The 18,355-nt window shown below is 48.3% G+C and overlaps 1 protein-coding gene across 1 annotated transcript; it reads right to left on the bottom strand.

Annotated features, from left to right (window-relative positions):
* Nucleotides 1-342: 342 nt before the first annotated feature.
* On the bottom strand, nt 343-18,355 carry SDC4 (syndecan 4). The gene is made up of 5 exons (XM_010569717.1): nt 18,295-18,355; nt 3,950-4,091; nt 2,957-3,009; nt 2,524-2,707; nt 343-1,255 (listed from the first exon to the last, which is right to left on the bottom strand). Exons 2-5 carry the CDS (start codon nt 4,071-4,073, stop codon nt 1,104-1,106), a joined length of 513 nt encoding a protein of 170 aa, XP_010568019.1. The 5' UTR covers nt 4,074-4,091; nt 18,295-18,355; the 3' UTR covers nt 343-1,103.

The raw sequence follows: 18,355 nt of genomic DNA on the forward strand, positions 1-18,355 counted from the left end.
AAGCTTAAATAGTTTTCACAGAGACTCATTATATTAGTGTTTTACATAAAAAGGATAGAAGTTACCAAATGAGAAGAGCAGCCATTTCAGAAACTATAAATAATTCTATTTTTAAAAAAATCAAATCCTAAAAAAGTTATGGGAAAACCATAAATATCTTTATCCTCTACAGTAGCTGCTATAGAACTACAAGAAACCTGTAACACACTGTAGCTAACTCTGCTTCAGTTCAGAATATGAATCATATAAAACAACATCTCTAGAGAAATGCCCAGCCAAAGGAAACACAAAGGGATTGAAAAAATAAATCTGAGGAAATTAAAAAAGTAATTTTTTTTTATTCTTTCAAAACAATTTCTACAAACTTTTATATAAACATTAGGCTATTTTCTTTAAAATTTTGTTATAAAAATATCCTACAAGCAATCCTCAAAAAAGTTAACGAGACTGAAGGCAAGGAAAGGGTGTCATCGTAGCCAAACAAAACTAGCTGTCCCGATTTCATGGACTAACGACCCTTGCCTGGGGCTGACAGGAAGAGACAGAAGTCTCCTGGGGAAAACATTCCCATAGGACCTTTATGGCATTCAGGGATTTTGAGCCACTATGGGCCTTTTACTCCCTGATAAGGCAACATTATCTGTAGTGTAAGAGATACATAAATAGTTCTCCACAAAAATGCTTCACATCAACAGCCTGCTGCAAGACATCTATTAGCAAGGTTTATAAAAAAAGCCATCTTCTATAGAAGCAGCCAATCTGAGCACAGCACACTGGATGCAAACACATGGTGTTTGCTTCCATACAGTCTGTTTTGTGTTTATATACCCTCTATAAAACCAAGCAGAAAATTTGGCATCTTTATTCTTTTCACACTAGCTTTAGGAAAAAAATACACTGAGGGTTTTTTCAGACTCTTTGTATTTCATTGGGCCCTTGTTAGCTGAGCAGGATGGGAAGGATCACGTAGGAAGTTTGTTTTTTCTCACAGTTGCTTTGATATTCAATCCCAAAAGAGCATTTGTTCAGCACATCTCAGCTGAGGGCACAGTGTTTCCATACAGTCTGTTCATCCCTTGATGGGCACAAGGTGCTGCTGAGCTTTAAGCATAGAACTCATTTGTAGGGGCTTTCTTGTAGATCGGTTTCTTCCCAAGGTCGTAACTGCCTTCATCCTTTTTCTTCATGCGATAGACTAACAGGAGGATCAGGAAGACAGCAAACAGGAGGCCCACCGCCCCTCCTGCAATGAGAGCTGAGGAGGAAAAAAGAGCACGAATAAGTCTAAACTTCTGGACAACTCCAAACAATCAGCTACATCTCAAAATCTGCTTAAGGATACCAGCCCCCAGAACTGCCTCCAGTGTCAGCGTTGCCCTTGTGTCTGTCACCATACATGCTGGCATTTTCAGTGACAGCAGATGCTATTGGAAAATGCCATAAATTGCTTTCAATCCAACCATAGAATAATCACATGTTCCACATCAAACAGTTCATGTTAATCTTCTGGTTTAGTGCAAGAAAAATTGTGACAAAAAGACATCCTCCCTGCGTGGAGACAAAGCAAAAAAACCCACCCAAAAAAGCCCCACCACAACCCACAAACAGCATCAACTCCAGGAAAATGGTATAGCTCTGATCTGAATGCTTTGTTAACTACCTGTGTGAGCACACTCTGGGGACTCTGCATTTCAATTAAATAGCAACATCCTACTACCACCACACCTCCCTCCAAAGAACACTCTAACAACCAAAAACCACAAACCCACAAAAACCCACCAAGATTTTCTCTCTCCTCACACCAAGGGTAGCCACAAGACTCCAGTGAAGTTTATCCTTTGCTGTGCACCTACTCGTTGCACTCCAACAGCTTCTCTGTTAGGTGGCTTTGCAATCCACTCTTCCAGTCACTCCTCCAACTGGAAGGATGGCTGCAGATCAGCAAGATGTGCCAAGGTTTGTACTTGGACCATCAGGCCAAGTACTTGATGAAGCGTGCCTTGAGACAGATCTGTCCCACATGCTGAGGGGAAGCCAGTCACTTGGTTTTGCTCTAGACAGAGGTACTTAGATTTGTAACAGTTGACTAGGTGTTCAAATCCCTTAGAGGGGTTGTTTGGTTCTTGGCAAGGCTCACAAAAAGGCAGGACTTGGGCAAAGGTTAGAAGGCAAATGCCTCCATTTGATATGAAAGTCTATGATGTCATTGATTTATGGCTAGATACACCTCTTGTTAAGGTAGTATCTGAGAGCAGAGCAGCTGCTACATAACTTAAGTGGCACTTAAGCCAACACCCAGCTGGCAGGCTCAAAACCAATCTGTTTAGCCCAGCAAGGCAAGCAGTAGGCTCTTCTGCCATTTAAGGACTAGAAGGCAAAAGTGACCTTGCTACAGGTACTCACAGAGGTAATGCATCTCACTCCCCTTGTGAGCAGGGAACTGCTCCTCAGAAAAACAGGGAACAATAGAAACTATTTTGATTTACAGTATTAATGATTTATCAGGACAAGGTGGAGTATTACCTGTAAGGACTTCTGTTCTTTCAAAAATGCTGCTGTTGGCTGTGCTTGCCATGGAGATCTTGTTGGACAGGTTCTCTTTGACAGGTACAGCTTCGTCTGGAATGATTTCATTGTCCACCATTGTATTTTTCTTCTCACCTTCTATCTTTCTCTCAGTATCTCCAGGGATATAGTTGTCAGATACCTACAGAATATAGACAAACCACACCCATCAGTGGTAGCACCCAGTAGCACCCAGCCTACCTACAATTGAAAGTAGGAAGGTGTGCAGGGAAAAGAAAGTTTGATTAGTGCATTACAAGTACACTGTTCCTGCTCATGCAGGTAGATTCATCTTGATGCCACGTCTTGCAGGGGGAAGGGTATTCAGAAAGCTTCACAGACAGACCAGAGTAGCTACGTGTTGCTTATAACATGCAGAGGCAATACCTACCACAGGAGTATCCATGGTGGTCAGATATATGGCATCTTCAGAGTCTGAGTAGTCTGCATGGGGTGGGGAAGAAAAAAAAAAAAAGAGGACACTAAGTTTTCGTCTCATTATTTTTCCAGAATTCAGACAATTCCCGCAATGCCAGCAAGTGCAGACAAAGACTCTTATTCTCTGCTGACTACAGTTCCCCCTTACCTACTAGTACTTTTGCCATTTAATGGCTTTGATTGAACAAGATGATGAGACATAATCTTAAAACCAACACCTCTTGCATGGGAGGGGTCTTCAGCTGGATCCACTGGCCCCTGCTGCAGATCATCAGGAGTTACCCTGCAAAGCAGGTCTGCTATAGCTCGCTAAGCTAATGCCAATGGAAGGCAATGCTCTCACCACCCATCCCTAAAGGATAGTTCGCCAAACCTCTAGTTACTGGATCTGCCTAAACATGTTGGGCACCGATTTCAGCACTTGTTCTTTCCCCTTTAGAGAACAAATGTTCACATAAAGGGGACACGGAGCTACAGAAACTGGTTTGGGCAGGGAACTTTGCATGTCACAGAGTTCACTTGAACATCAGTTAGTCCTTTACCTTGTTTGGCCTCAGCTGAGATACTAACTTTAAGCCTTTTAACACTGCCTCAACAACAGATATGTTTTTAATTATTATTTTTAAATTTTTTTAAAGTTTCTCAGAAGTTCTTTGGAGTTCAATATGAAAGAGATCCAGCCACTGCAATGCCTCTTCACTTGCAGCAAGACAAGCCTGGCTGGACTCCATCTGTCCTCCCCGAGTGATTCAACATCATGGTACAACCACTTTCACTGTTCTCATCTGTGAGTGACTACGATTCACACGGCTTTCTCATCTCCACCTGACACTAGTTCCCTCTGGAGCTCTGGCTCTGCCCTTAGCCCATCACTCATGGGCTGGTGCCAGAAGAAATTTCACAGCATCAACTGAGGGAGATCCATTTCCCCCCCTTCCCTGCGTACCTCCAGACCCAGATGCCTCATCTATATCTAACCCATCAGAAGTTAAGCGAGGCCTGAATTCGCCAATGTCTTCATCATCTGGCAAGTCTCCGGAGGCAGGGTAGTCAAGCCATCGGGCATCCATGGTCTCTGTTTCTCTCACCTGTAAAGGGGAGTGGAAAAGTGTTAAGTATCAGGCAACTCCTCAGAAGCATTTCACAAAAGGTCAGGAGTTCAGAGCCTGTGCTGAGCACATCAATTCCATCAGAAGAACATTAAAAGCTGAACTTCCTCTCCACCAAGAGCATTATCTTCACCAGCCTGGAAATAGCCAAATTCCCCTAGAGTTTCTCAGAACAGAAGTGAGAGCCAGCCTGGGAGGGGAATTTCCCGATGGCTACAGATTCAGGAGGTTCGCTTGAACACACAGGGTGAAAATAACACAAGATCTTGGTCAGGAGTTTGCAGCAAAAGCATTTGGAAAAGCAATACCTTCAGTTTGTGATAAGTGGGGATTTGGAAGGACTTGCTACTCCCAGAGAAAAAGCCTGGCACCTATAGGTCAGTTTTTTGCATAGCACCAAAGCCTCATGCTGAGGCAATTCGTTGCTTCTTGTACTGAGAACAAACCTATTTTATCACCCAAGGGTTAGAAACTGGTCTGTCAGTTCAGCTGAATTGCAGTGCGATATAGTATGACATTCAAGAGCACTTGCTATCGGTAATGACTTGCCTGAAGGAAGAGCTTGCCCTGCCTCACTTCTTAAAAGGCATGTAAACAAACAAGTCTGTAAAATGAAGTCCACGATCCTATGGCCAGATCAGTTACAGACACACCTTAGCAAAATGGCAGGAAAGCCTCCCAGAGAATCAGCTGTTTGGCCACAATGGCAATTTACACACCAGAGCTTGTTTGCACTTGGACCTTCAAGGAGCCGCAAGCACAAACCTCCTGCCCTCACCAAGGTTATGCAATTTCCCCAGAACTATTTCTCCTTGCCCCACAGCCCTGGGGCCAGCCCTGGTCAGGGCACCACAGGTATGAGCTCTCAGGTTGCTTAACACCAGCCTGCAGATTCCAGCAGCTCCAGATGTTTCCACATCCATGAAGTCATGGGTGTGGGGAACTTGACCCCTTCCCCTACGGCAAGAAGTCCCATAGCTAGGGGCAAGGCTGTCAACATTTTTTCATGCTGTCCCCACAGAAAAACTGGCAAGTCTTTCTGAAGGCTTGTCTACCCAGGAGAGCATTTTTAAAACATCCCTTTACTCCATAGTCCTGCACATCCAACGGCTCTTCTTAATGTACCGGTTCACCATGAGCTACAGCCTCACAGGGGTGAGGATCAGAGACTCGTGGGGACAGTTAGAGCTGGGTGGCACCACTGGAGCCCCAGCGCTTGCTGCTTCATTGGGGCAGCAGAGAGACCCTGAGCAGCTGGCACCAGCCTTCCTGCTTGCACACCCAGGTGTGGCCCATCCTACAGCCCAGCAGTGACACCGACTGATGAATTACATCCACTTGCAAGCGAAGACCAACAATCAGCCACAACCCATGTGTCAGCTTCCTCTGTCCACAGCCCCAGCCCTGATTCCAGCCCAGACTTCCCTGCCCATTAGTATACTGGTTTTGCCACAAACAAGACCTTGTGGTCAGGACAAGATGTTTCTCATTTTGCATAAGGAGCAGTGGCTACTAGATGTGCTTTTCATTAGCTTATTGAGGCATCTTTGGTTTCCCCAGCAACTCTGCTGGAAGATAACCAAATGAACAGCCTAGAGGGCATGAAGTGCTGAGGCCGGCTCTCCTCCTAGACCCCCTGTCTCCACTCTGCTTGAGCTTGGCATTAGGTGATGGGAAGGGGGCTGGGGAAGAAGGCCAGCTGGGAAGAAATCCCCTCCCAGCCTGGAACCGGGCATTCCTAACATTATGGATCACTCGCTCCAAGGCAAATTCATTTCAAGATATGTGAAACCCAGCCAAAGCCAGACCTGCTATGGAAACTGCTGCCAGCATGCAGTAGCTGTTCCCAGGACAGCTTCTGGCCATTTCATCAAGGGGCAGGAAGAGCCCAATTCCCATCTGCCCGAGATAGGGCACTGGGGCTGGGGAACACGTTTGCTGCAGATCTGTATAACTTGGCTGCGCCAGGGCAGACCAATGTTGGCAAAAGCACTGCGCTGAGCCGCACCCCTGTGCCAGCTCATGCCGTACTTTGTTATGAGTCACAGCTAGCTAATGTCCTAATGAGGGCGGCTCAAGAAAACCTGCGTTTAAGCCACCAAGTGGCTGGACAGCAGGCTGGCCTTATCAGATCAGCCCAGCCGTGAGCAAAGCCGTGGCAGACAGTCACAGTGATTAGTACATACAGTGGAACGCACCAGGTTTGGCTATCAGAAAAACCTATTTAAATCAGGACAGACAGTGTTTACAGGCCAGAGGACATAACAAGGAAATTACTGACTCACAAGCTTAAAGGAGATTATATGGGAGCGTTCCCCGAACTTGCTCTTCATCATCCTCTTGAGCAAGGACAGGGAAGTTCCTGGAAGCCATGAGAGCTTCTCAAACCATACTGGAAACTTTTCTTGTGGGCAGCGAGCCTCATTTTACAGATTCATCTGCCAGGGAAGTAAGAGGGCTGCTGGGCACCTCCACACTTACAGTCCAGGTTTCGAGACATGCTCTCCTAAGGAGCAGGCTCCCACTGGGACCTGGGGCACGGGCAGCCCAGGAAGAGTTAACACTGGAGTGCCGTGTTCACGGGGCAGGTCTGGAGCAGGCACATTCCTCGCATACACACCTGCGAGAAGGCACACAGGCACTTTCACAGACTTAAAAGCAAGGGCTTCAGGCTTCCCAAGTGCCACATAAAGAGCTCGCTGGAGTATTGCTTAAAAAGTGCACCTCTTTCCAAGAGGATTCAGGCCTCCCTACAGCTCCGCTACCAGGTGAACAGGCCCCATGGAAGGTGCCTGTGCTTCCTCTCAGCTGGCAGGCTGCAGCCAAGACGAAAAAGCTAGGAAACTGCCGCAGGACGATGGTCAGCCCTTGCCAAGTCGTCTCTGGCCACATTCAGCTTAACACCTTCTGCAACTGCCAGCTGGAGAAGGGCACCAGCGCTGCGCGGAGTCTCCTTTCCACCACCTGTTATCTCAGCACTGGAGCCAGGCCAAGGACTTGCTGGCAGAGTCGGACTGGGAGGCTGCACAGCCCCACCTCACCTCAGCAGCTGAAGTCGAGCCCTACTATTAATATGCTCCTCTCTAGGAGCGGTCTGTACAAAAATCAACCTTTTCTGCAGGAGTCTAGTTCCAGGATTTCTTCCTTGTGTTAAGCAGCTTTATCCCCAGTAAGCACCAAGGGGGATTAACCAACATGCTGGGGAGCAGAAGCTTTTCCTGCCTGCCAGTGGCAAAAAAATAAGTTTATTCCCCGCCAGACAACCAGCATGTCAGGCACGTGAACTATGAGCGTCATTCCTGGAAAAGCCAGGCACAGAGGTCTCATGTTTGAGCCTGAGACTGGCTGCACTACTGGATGAAGCCAGACACTGTTTGCTCAGTTCAGGCACAGGAATCACACCCCTGGTACCCCAGGCAGGGGCTTGCAGCTATGCTGTGCTCCATCCCTAGCCCACCCTGCTCCATTCTGTGCTCCTGGGGCCTTCACTTACAGCTCCAGCATACCACTAGCCTCTTCTCAAAGCAAGAACATCTATTTATTGAGGGAGCAAGCAAAGTTTCTGTTCGATGTGTGCATTTCCCCAGCCGCTGGCTAGTTCTGGGAAATAACAAACACAGGCAGCTCGCCTGCCACAGCCCACACATCCTCACCACAGCCTTTGCAAACCGCTTAAAAAAAACCCAAAACGATGTTTGGGGGCAGAGACAAAGGTTTCCAGACATGGAACGGGCTTTTACGGCTGGTCCTTTTCTCTGATCAAACACAGAGTTCATTAAATCTTCTTAGAAGGGTCACAGCCAGCAAGCTGCAAAGGAAGTCAGACCTGCAGACACTCAGGCATCCGAAATGCAGGGAGCTTTTTATCAAGTTTATAACTTTGGCACAGAGACCCAGCACTCGCTCCTGCATCTCCCTCCCCAGCACTGTGTACACAAGTCTAGCAGTAAACAGGAGCAAGGTGAAAGTCAATCTTTCCTAGACAAAAGCACATGGAGCTGGGCCAGCCTGGGAGGTGGCAGAAGAGAGGGCAGAGGTGCAGACCTGTTAACTCTTTGTAGTCTGTAGGGACAGATAAATGTAAACTGCTGCTGGGGCTTTTCTCAGGTGCTCTGTACTAGGGGACAGTTGTACAGATCACCTCATTTCACTTCAGCGAGCAGTATTACACAATATATCTTTCCCAGGCCTGTGCTGTCACGGACAGATGTCACCTCACCACCACAATGCATATCTGAATCAGCTCAACAAGAAAGGGCTCCTGGATGACACGAGCAACAGGCCATATGCCCCAGCCTTGGAGCCTGGTTATTAAGAGATCGTTCTTGCAAAGCTACCACCCTGGCCCTCGTGCTGTCCTGCATCATGAACCAAAGAGCACCGAATCCAATGGGGCCTTTCCAGTGCAAGGATGCAAAGCTCTGTAAACCACCGAGCCCAAGAGAAGGGATTTCCATATGGTTCACTTCCACCAAGCTCTTGCAGAAGCACGCAAACCAGGAAGGTTTTAAAGCTCACACAAAGCATGCAAAGGAGCAGGGGTTAGGAGCTGAGCTCATCCCCTTGAAGCACGCCAGCTCCCCAAAAGCAGGAAAGCTGAAGAGCCACACAGTGCTGGAAACGGGGTGGCTCAGATCGGTGAGAGTCAGCCAAATAGAGCTGACCTCCAAGGGAGGGAGGCGTGCAGTGAGGTAACAGGCAAAGACAGCTCTATCTTCCCATCTTAATAAACATTAAAAGAAAGTTATTAGAAGCGACATGAGCTTCCGGCAGAGGCAGCTCCTGCCAGACTAGTAAGGGAAGGGTCTATATTTCCTCCCAAAAGACCCTTTACTCCCTCCTCTCCCCTCCCTCCATGCTCCAGCTCTATGTAGGGGGAAAAAAAAAAAACCCAACCCAAAACAAAAGTCACTTTTGTCCTGAGAGGAAAGCAAATATCAGTATTTCAATCTAGGTCACACCTAACTCCTTCAACACATCAGCCGCAGTGAAAAAAAAAAAAATGAAATCCACTTGTGACGGCTCCTTGTGCCCATGCTTGGAGGGTACCATTTTACCTTTTGTTCCTGGTCAGTCTGTCCCACATAATTTGCAGCACACATGGCCCACGCTGGCCTCTGTACCAAGGGACAGAAGTTGAACAGCTCCCATCCAGGCACACGTGTATTTAGTTGCATGACAGGCTCACCCCGAGTCTTCCAGACATGGTTAAATACTACCGTGCCTTTGCTCAACACTTTTCAAGCAGTCCTAGAGCAGGACCACAGGCACAGTGGCTTTGGGCAAAGCCAGCCTTGCCCATGTCCTCTCCAACAGCCATTGTACAGGTGCAATTGCACCACAGTGAGCCATAAAGGTAAATCTGCAATGTCTCTGAGGTCTAAGGGGGAAATCAAAGACAGAAGTACAGATCAGGGCTTGCAGGCAGTTCTTGGCTGGCAGCAGGTGATAGCACTGCATCTCCAGTACCCCAGACCAGTTGTTGCATGCTGTCTCTTTGTGCCTCTTACCAAAGAGGGAAAAAATGTATTTATTTTTTGAATTGTACTCAGGAATACAAGCAAGGAACAGGGTCTTGCTTAATAGGACAGAGCAAGAGCAACATACAGGCTGTTCAGCTGGTAAAACTGTCACTCATTCAAGGTGACTTAAGAGAAGCATCCCCAGTCCCTGTCCAACCAGGTATCCATCTCCCTGCAGCCACATAACCAGTCCTGTGTGCTCACACTCAGCAGCCCACGTGCTACGTGGTGGCAGAGTGCAGTAACACACGTCCAGCACTAACACAGCCTCAGCCTGGGTCACTCCCCCACTTGCCCCCACTCCCTGTGTGATTCTTTAAGCTGTGTCGCCACAAGCAGCTCTCCTGGGGGCTCATGTGGCAGCAGAGGCATAATCCCCGTGACAATTACACCGTAATCCCAGGCTCTGGAGAGCGACTCGCTGTCACGGGTGCCTTCCCTGCAGGAGGGATGAATCCTCCCAGGCTCTGCTTGCTCAAAATAGGCTTCCCTGCACTTACAAAGTCAAACCTCAGTTACCTTTTAACTCGTGTGCGTTTGCTTACACACAGTCTGCTCTCTTCAGACCACACGGTATGCGTGTGCCTTTCAGGCCATGCGATAGAAGCAAGCAGGAGGAGGACGTAGAGATTACAAAGGAATGAATTCTTGTTTAACTGCTCTTGCCTGATTATCAACCAAGAGCAAAGCCATAAAGATTGAGTCCTTTACCAGACAGGCACATGCTGGGATCTGTTTATTGCAACGGTGGCAAAACAGCTGCTCTAAATAGTCAATGCCCAGCTCCGGGAGACCTACAAAAGCCAGAGCGGGAAGAAGATGACTGCTTCCCGCTTTCAGCTAGAGGAGATAATGCTCAGCAGGCAGTTGCAGATAGCTGCGGGTCAATCACTTGCCCTGAAGCAAATAAAGATAAGGTTCAGAGGAAAACTGCAGGAGGGAAAAGCAGGAGCTCTCATGTGACTCAGGAGGAAAACAACTGCAGCAGAGACATTTCACACCCCTGAAAGGTTCCCCACGTCATGGGCAGTGATACACGCCTAGTTCATGAAGAGATTCTATTTTTTATGGTATTTACAAACCTGATCATAGGTATTTCATATACTTCACTGCCCAGGGCTCAGTTCCTAAGTTGGAGAAATCTAGTCAAGGTTAAAAAAGGAAGTTTTTCTGGCTCATGAGTCACTCTGAGTTGCCCCACTCTATACCAGGAGGCTCCTATTGCATCCTTGCCTGTGGAAAAAACCAAGGATATAAAGGCCCCAGCAAGGCAGCTTTTCCATCAAGGATGATTTCTCATGCTGATACTTCAGGCTTGGGATATTTCATATATCATATTTCCCCCTCACGCTGGGGATAGGCCTGCCCTCATTGCCCTTTCCTAGAATACAGCTACGCCCCAATATTTCCCTGGACGCACACAGAAGGAGAATTTCCACTTGGCAACAAATGCATGACATGCATTTGCGGGATCTTTATGCTCCCTCATGCCAGAGTGTTAGCAAAATTAAGCCAGGCAGACACCCAACTTCAAAGGGTGCCTTTCCTAGCGGGCTCACCATGCAGCTAATCTCAGCTTGTTTGTACAGTCAAGATTCCCAATGCTGCACCCTACAAATGCCTCCCCTCCCACAATCTGTTTTAATCTAATCAGAAGTAGTAGCCCAAAGCTTCAGGCTTAGCCCAGGCAGTTGAGCTCTGCCAGCACAGTTACACTATTAAAGTTCTGCTCTGTTGGCAAAGATACCAGCAAAAAATTGTAGCAGAGGAAGTTATCAGCACAAAAGCACTTGACACAGCGTAGTTGTACCATTCTGCTATCAGGCTATACCCATGTAAGCATTTATACAAACAAGCATTTCAACGACAGGGATTTTCCTAGTTAGCTACAGCAGCAGAGACAGGGTTTCAGTGCGTGGGGTTTTTTCTTGTTTTGTTTTTTAATAGAGACATTCCCAACTTGTGCAGAGGTTGCCTTGGCTTTGGCCCAGAAAGCAGCAGACACAGCGTGTGCTATTGGGGATCATGCAGCTGTACTTTGGGAAACCTGTCACTCCCAGGAGCATTTTCCTCTCTTGGAGAGCTCTGGACTCCCAGCCAGGCTTCCGCCCCTTTCCGAGCAGGGGGTGAGCAGCTGGCAGCAGTTTTCCAGCCCTCCCTGACCACATCTCTGCACCCACACTGTCACAGCAAGGAGCAGAGGGACCCAGCTATTGTTTTGGTCACTCCTTCCTTGGCTCTGCAAAGCCTGTGCTTGGCTGGACTAGCAAGTCGTTTACTAACCAACATGCAGGACCAGCTCCTCATACTCAGCCTCGGGAAATTTAGAATTAGCGCCAAGAACAGCCCGCACATAAACAGTCTCCTGCAAGATCCTGGCTCCAGAATCTGCTCCACTGCACACTGTGGATTTGCAATAAATATTTATCTTACTGGGAACAGCGTCTTCCAAGCAAAAGCTTCTGACATCACTACGGACTGTATTTCCACTTGGGGAAGAGAAGTTTCTCTGTTTTTAAAGGGGCATACTAGCCCACAAAAGAAGCTTCTGCCACCCTCCTGGCACTAAGCTGGCCAGGATCCATCCCTCCACCTATGGGTCCCACTCCTCTCCAAGCCAGCCTGGCAGCACCCCATCATGCCAGGCATCCTCCTTCCAGCCATGCTCCCCTCAGTCACCTCACCTTAAGCACCGAGATATCTGGCTACTGTGCCATGCAGGCCATTTTGGTGCAAGTCCAAGGCAGGCACTTTCACAGCCACTAATGCACGTTAACATTTCTTTTTATTGCTACAGTTTGACTGTAATGGCAGCTAAAGGGCAGGAGACAGGGTTAGCCTCGCAGCAAGCAGCAAGGTAAATGGGACAAGGCCGCATCACTTTGTATTCAAGTTTTACAGCAGACAGCAGCACAGTTTTAGCTGAACTGTGGTAGAGACACCTTTTCCCCTTCAGCAGCTAAGGCAGAACAACATCAGAAGAGAGGAATCCTTCCCATAGCCGGCTCTGCTTTCCCTGACAGAACACAATTTGTTTAAGCAAGAAGAAACCTTGTTTTTGTTTGACATGACACTAGCTGCTTGGGTAACAGTGCTATGGGTCTCCCAGTCTCCTTCCCACCCCAAGGAGTGTCTCTCTAAGATTTTAATTAACTGCTTTGATTTTTAAGTTATCCCAATAATTTGTCTAACAGCAGCCTCTTGGCATTTTATAAGCAGAGTCTCAGCCTCAAAGGATTTAAGAATAAAACTGACAAGAGTGCATATTTCCAGCAAAAATAAGACTTTTACAAGAAGTGTATTTTTGAAGTGAGCCAGCCTTCAGAAACTGAGAGGGACGTGGCTACATCTTGCGTGTTTTCCCCTCCTACACTGACATTTTCTCCAGATTCAGGATTAAGTATTTAACCCTCTCTTTTGAGACTTTCCACTCCTTCAGCTTGCTCTGAATGCTTTCAGTCATTTCAGATAATACTACTGCCTTCCCCTCTCCCCCATGCAACTCTGGTTTCCAACTTTATCTGTCTGAAAACGCAGCAACCACAGAGCTGCCAGAGCAAGTTAGTGGTTGCTCAAGACAAGGCCATTTTCTGATCTGCCTGTGCCAACACTAGCTCAGCTACTGGCAGCAGTCATATGTCAGAGCCCCAATAGCTTTTTTGCCCGCCATAGCCACAATGTGAGGCAGATTAGACAAGAGGCAGCAGCGAAGGTGCTCAGTGCTGAGGGCAGCACAGATCGTCTGCCAAGCAGCACTAGTTTTGCTTGTCACCCCTCTTCTAACCCCGTAAGAAGAGATCCACCTCTGTGCTGCAGCACCTCGGAAGTCTGAGTCATTGCTTTGGGTAAGGGGCCAGGGCTGTTACTCAGAGGGTGACAGCAGAGTGTCCGGGAGCTGCGAGGCCATGCAAGTGCCAGAAACCCTGAGTCAAGAGAGCATGACTGCTGCGAGTCAGGGCTGATGGTGACACACAGCAGAGCTGGTCAGAAGCAGAAGCATTTGCTGGACGACCATTCAGGCACACACTTAAAGAAAAAAAAAAAAAAAAAAGAAGTCTGAACTAATCCAGAAGTACAGCCCTAATAGTTCATTAATGTAGGATCTTTTATAGCCCCTCAGAGCAGTAGCTTATTATAAGTTAAATTCTTTAACTAGGCTGCCCTGTCTATTCAGAGCCACCAAGCCCAGTCTCATCACATGAGTCTCATTCTAGTGCAAATCATCTGAATCCTTAATTTAAAGCATTTGCATTCCACCAAGTCTCAAACAAACAGCCACATATGCTCTGCAACAGCAGCCCGGAGGTCAGGCATGCGCAGGGTTTGTCCCCACTGGTTTTGTAGTGCTTCAACGGCATTAGCTTCTAGTTTGAGGCTGCAAAAGCAGCACAACCCTGCTGTTGTTACAGAGCATTAAGGAACAAGCTGTAATGAGTGGAGGGGGAGAATGCAGCTGCAAGGATCTAAGAGCAGGCTGAAGAGGATAAATGTTAACTCAAGAGCAAGGAAGTGTTTTGAAGGATGGACACTCTGTTCTGTCTAGCGAAAGCAATAGCTGGGGAGCTCTGCGGCATCAGCGAGCCACAGTAACTTAATCAAGTAATCTTATGAGTCAACTTAAGTCATTTACATTGCAGACCATAGAACCACAGTTATCATGCCTCCTTTATTGGTACAGTTACTATCACTGAATTAAAAAAAATGTTGATTGTAAAGACAAGGTCCATCAATCTGTCCATTTGAGAGAGAACTTAACACACACAAAATGCAACACAATGCAGTGTTAACTTATAGCCAAGTGGATTCAAGCAGCCAGCGTGTTTTCCACGGAGCATTCCCCAACACCAGGAGTCAGAGGGAAGGGAAAAGTAGCTGCAGGAGTTGTGCTGATGTCTGCATGCCAAGCAGCCAGCCAGAGTCCCTCCTCTCCATCATCACTCTGAAAGTCAAGTTAGCAGCTTCCAGCTTGTGGTAGAAGTGGGACACAAGTGTATCAAGAAGGCAGTAAGCCACCACAGGAAACCATGACAAGGCCCCATTAGGCTCCACTTCAGGCATCTGAGACCAGCAAATGGCCTCCCCACCCCTACCATTCAGAGAGCTCAAAGCAATGGTAAAGCCATTAACAGAGGCTTGGAGGGGAGAGGGGAAGACGTACAGGGAAAAACATTTTCACTGTTGTTGGACTGGATCTAGGCTTTTGCAGGACCTCAAAGTGCCAAAGCTTTGGGAGACAACAACAGGAGGGGCAGGGAAGAGAGCAATCATGCTGGCTAACAGCCTTAACTTCCTAGAGTGAATGAGTCTCTGGTATCGTGAGTCTGGAAAGTACCAAGTTCAGCTGCGATTTGCCTCTTGCATAAGCTGTTTGGAAAACTGAACCCCAAGGAAGTGCTCTCCAGCATGGGAGCTGGCAGGCACTTAAGACGGATGAGAACTGGGCAGCAGGGCTGTTTCCCTGACTGTGCCCCAAGCACTGCAGGGGCGACTGCTCCCACCCATGTGGGTACCTCCATGTCTAGTATAGACAAGGTCCTGGGCTGCAGAGGGACCCCGCACCCCTGAACTCCCACCCCAGGAACTGTGCATGCAGTTCGACAAGGTGCAAGCTACTAGAGAGGCTATTTCTTTCTACACATTACAGGCCTTTCATACCCACAGCCAGCTCTAGGTTCAGCTACTAGAAGTCATGGGCTCCTTCCTTTCAGGACTAAGGGACATCACCTTAGACACTGTAATTTTGCTGCTCTGTGTTTTAGGGAGGCTGAAGCAAAGCAAGGATTTGCTCCACATGTTCAGCTGCCCCATGTGTTTGCCAAGTCAGAAGGTAAAATAAAGTAAAACGTGCAGATAGCAATGTCTTGATTTGATTGGGAGGGACAGATGAGAAACTGGGCAAAGAGCTGAAAGAACAGGCCTCGGGGATCAATGGCAGCAGGACAAGCCAAACCGGTTTTAACATTAATAATGCTGCACTACTTTCCAAACACAGCTATCATCAACAAGACACCAGCTTTGCCAATCAGGAGGCCTCCAAGCATGATTGCTTTAAACCAGCAAACAGAGACCACAAACAGCACGAAGCCTCCCCCCTCTCCCAGCAGCTTCTGCATCGGGATTTCTGCTTGTCTATACTGCTAGGAACACACAAACACAACGCTGTGCTGCACAGAGACTTTTTCTGCGTACTGCAAGGCAGAAAAGTAGGACGGCTGCAATGACCTTGAAGCCCATTAGCACTGCTAGGGCCCTGCTGAGCTCAGGGCACTCAGAGCCTTCTTGCAGCTTAGTCAAACATAAGAGCAGCCCAAGCCTGCAGCAGGCAGATACCTCTGCTGCAGGGGAATACCCCCTGCTTCCCTCCTGTGCTGCCCGGGGCACTTCTAGATGCTAAAAACACAGGGAGAGTGCAATAATGCTACTCTGCCCAAGCAAGGCAGACCTCAAGTCCTTCGTCAACTCCACTGATCCCATGTCTTGGCTGCATTGGTGGCTTTCTGCTCGTCCCCAGCAGCAGGCCCCTAAAGCATCTTCTGCAGCAACCCCATCCTCGCACAGCCCAAGCAGAGGGGAGCACCCTGCCTGCACAGCCTTTGCTTTCTAAAGCACTCAACCAGAGAGGGCTGGGGACCACTGGGAGATGTCAGGCTTCAGCTCCAACCTCCACCCCTCCACCCCCAGGAACAAGATGATGTTCTCACATAAGGCTGCTGGGCTGTTGTAACACAACCCACTCACAGCCTAAGCACCAACATCACACTTCAGCACTTCAGTAATATTCCCCACCCTGTTACACATCCAAGATTGCTTCACGTGGAGAAGTCTCATCTACACCAGAAAGCCACGCAAGGGGAAAGGAGCCAAGGCATTTTTGTTTGTACAGGCTCAGGGAAATATTCAAGCACCGAATCACTCTCAAAAGCCATGCTCTTACATAAGCGCAAGAAATACAATCCCCGTCTTGTTAAGAAACAGCTACCTGTCTTCACCCTGCCTGCACAGAAAAACTAAGAGCCATGTACTGTGCAGCTCTGCACGTTTTGGCAGTACTATTAAAAAAAAAATAAAAAAAATATGGGAGGAGCACCAGCAGAGCTCTCCCAAACAGTGTGTCATCCTCATCTCCTCCCCAGCAACCTGTAACCCAAACAATTTGTTTGGATAAGGCTTTATAGTAGGGCAGTGTTACTTCTCAAGCATACACTCCACCTTAAGTAGCTTAAAAGATACGGACAAATACTCCGTACAAGTTCTATATAAGGATTTACAGAAGAACAGAATACATCTGTGCAAAATTTGTTGTCTTTGCAGAAATCCGATGCTTGCAGACCACTCGGTTCCCCAGGGACACCAAGTTACATTTCATACCAAACACAGTCAATGCAACTTCCAGATGCTATCTGCCCCAAAGTTTTGCCCTACTAGTTTGGGCCAGTTCTCAAATGAGCAATTCACGTGCTTAATAGAAGGGATAAAGACACCAGATTAGAGTAAAGTGGATTTGGGCTGGTGGGTCTTAGCACAGAGTAGCTGACAATTACTACAGATGCTCTCTGTGGCAGTTTCCTACTCTACAACCAGCAACCCCCCAACCCTGTGTCCCTATTAGAGGGAGCAGCAGAGCCTTATCAGTTCTGATCTGCCCACCCAGCCTTCAGTCCAGAAGGAAGCAGTGTGGATGATTAAACCTCGTTTTGAGAACCCCTGATCTCCTGCAGTTACTTTAATCTCAGCAGCTCTTTCAGACTAGCAGAGGAATCTGTCCTGACTGCACTATCAGCAAGACAGACACACACAAACGAAAACAAACAAACAGAAGGGAAGGCAGAATTCCAAAATCTCTGCTTCACCATGAAGATCCCATGTGTGCCCAGCTTGAAGCATCCAAACTGTTTCACCTCATTATATAGTTAAGAGACTCTTAAACTTTCCATGGAAATACATCATTTTTCACTCCCATGTGGAAGCAAGGAAGGTTTGATACACAGAGAAGGACACCAGGTACGGGCACAACCAAACTCAGGTAAGACTGGAAAGTCTACCCAGGTGCTGTAATGCATTGCACGTATCTAACCCATCACACACACACAATAAAAGAGGGATTAAAGGATTTAAGTCCATGACCAGCAGTTGGAGATCAAAGCTGTAATGGAGAGCCACTCATTTCTATCACATACCCTTTTACCCTGTACTGCTCCAATTCCACCAGCCCCGATTACAGAAGAGCAAGACGAGGCTCACCACTGCGTAGCGGAGAGAAAGGGACTGGTAACTGACAGGGCAGGAGTCCTGGCACGACTGGGCCGGGACAACGCTGCTTTGGCACCAGACGGAGGCGTGCAAGCCCGGAAGGAGGCAGGGGAACCGGAGGAAGGACTGGGAGCTGCCCTATTGCCATTAACTCATTTTGGCCCCCGCTTCCCCGGAGAAGGACAAATGGCTGCGGACAGATCCCCGGGCGGGCAGCGGCGGCATTAGCTCTCAGGCTACCGGCGAGCGGGACCTGCCGCCAAGCGCAGCCCCGGCCGAGAGCCCCGGCCCGGCGCGGCAGGGAGCAGCCGGGTCACCTGCCCCCCGGCACCGGGAGCACCCTTCCCTCCCGGGGCTCGCAGGCGGGGGAGACCCTCCCCTCTCCTCTCCCACGGCCCGGCAGGACTCACCGACTCGGCGGCGACGGCTTGCAGGAGGAGGCCGAGCAGCAGGGCGGCGCGGAGCACCGGC

The sequence above is a fragment of the Haliaeetus leucocephalus genome, unplaced genomic scaffold, assembly GCF_000737465.1.
Source record: "Haliaeetus leucocephalus isolate CR32 unplaced genomic scaffold, Haliaeetus_leucocephalus-4.0 Scaffold273, whole genome shotgun sequence".
NCBI lineage: Eukaryota > Metazoa > Chordata > Aves > Accipitriformes > Accipitridae > Haliaeetus > Haliaeetus leucocephalus.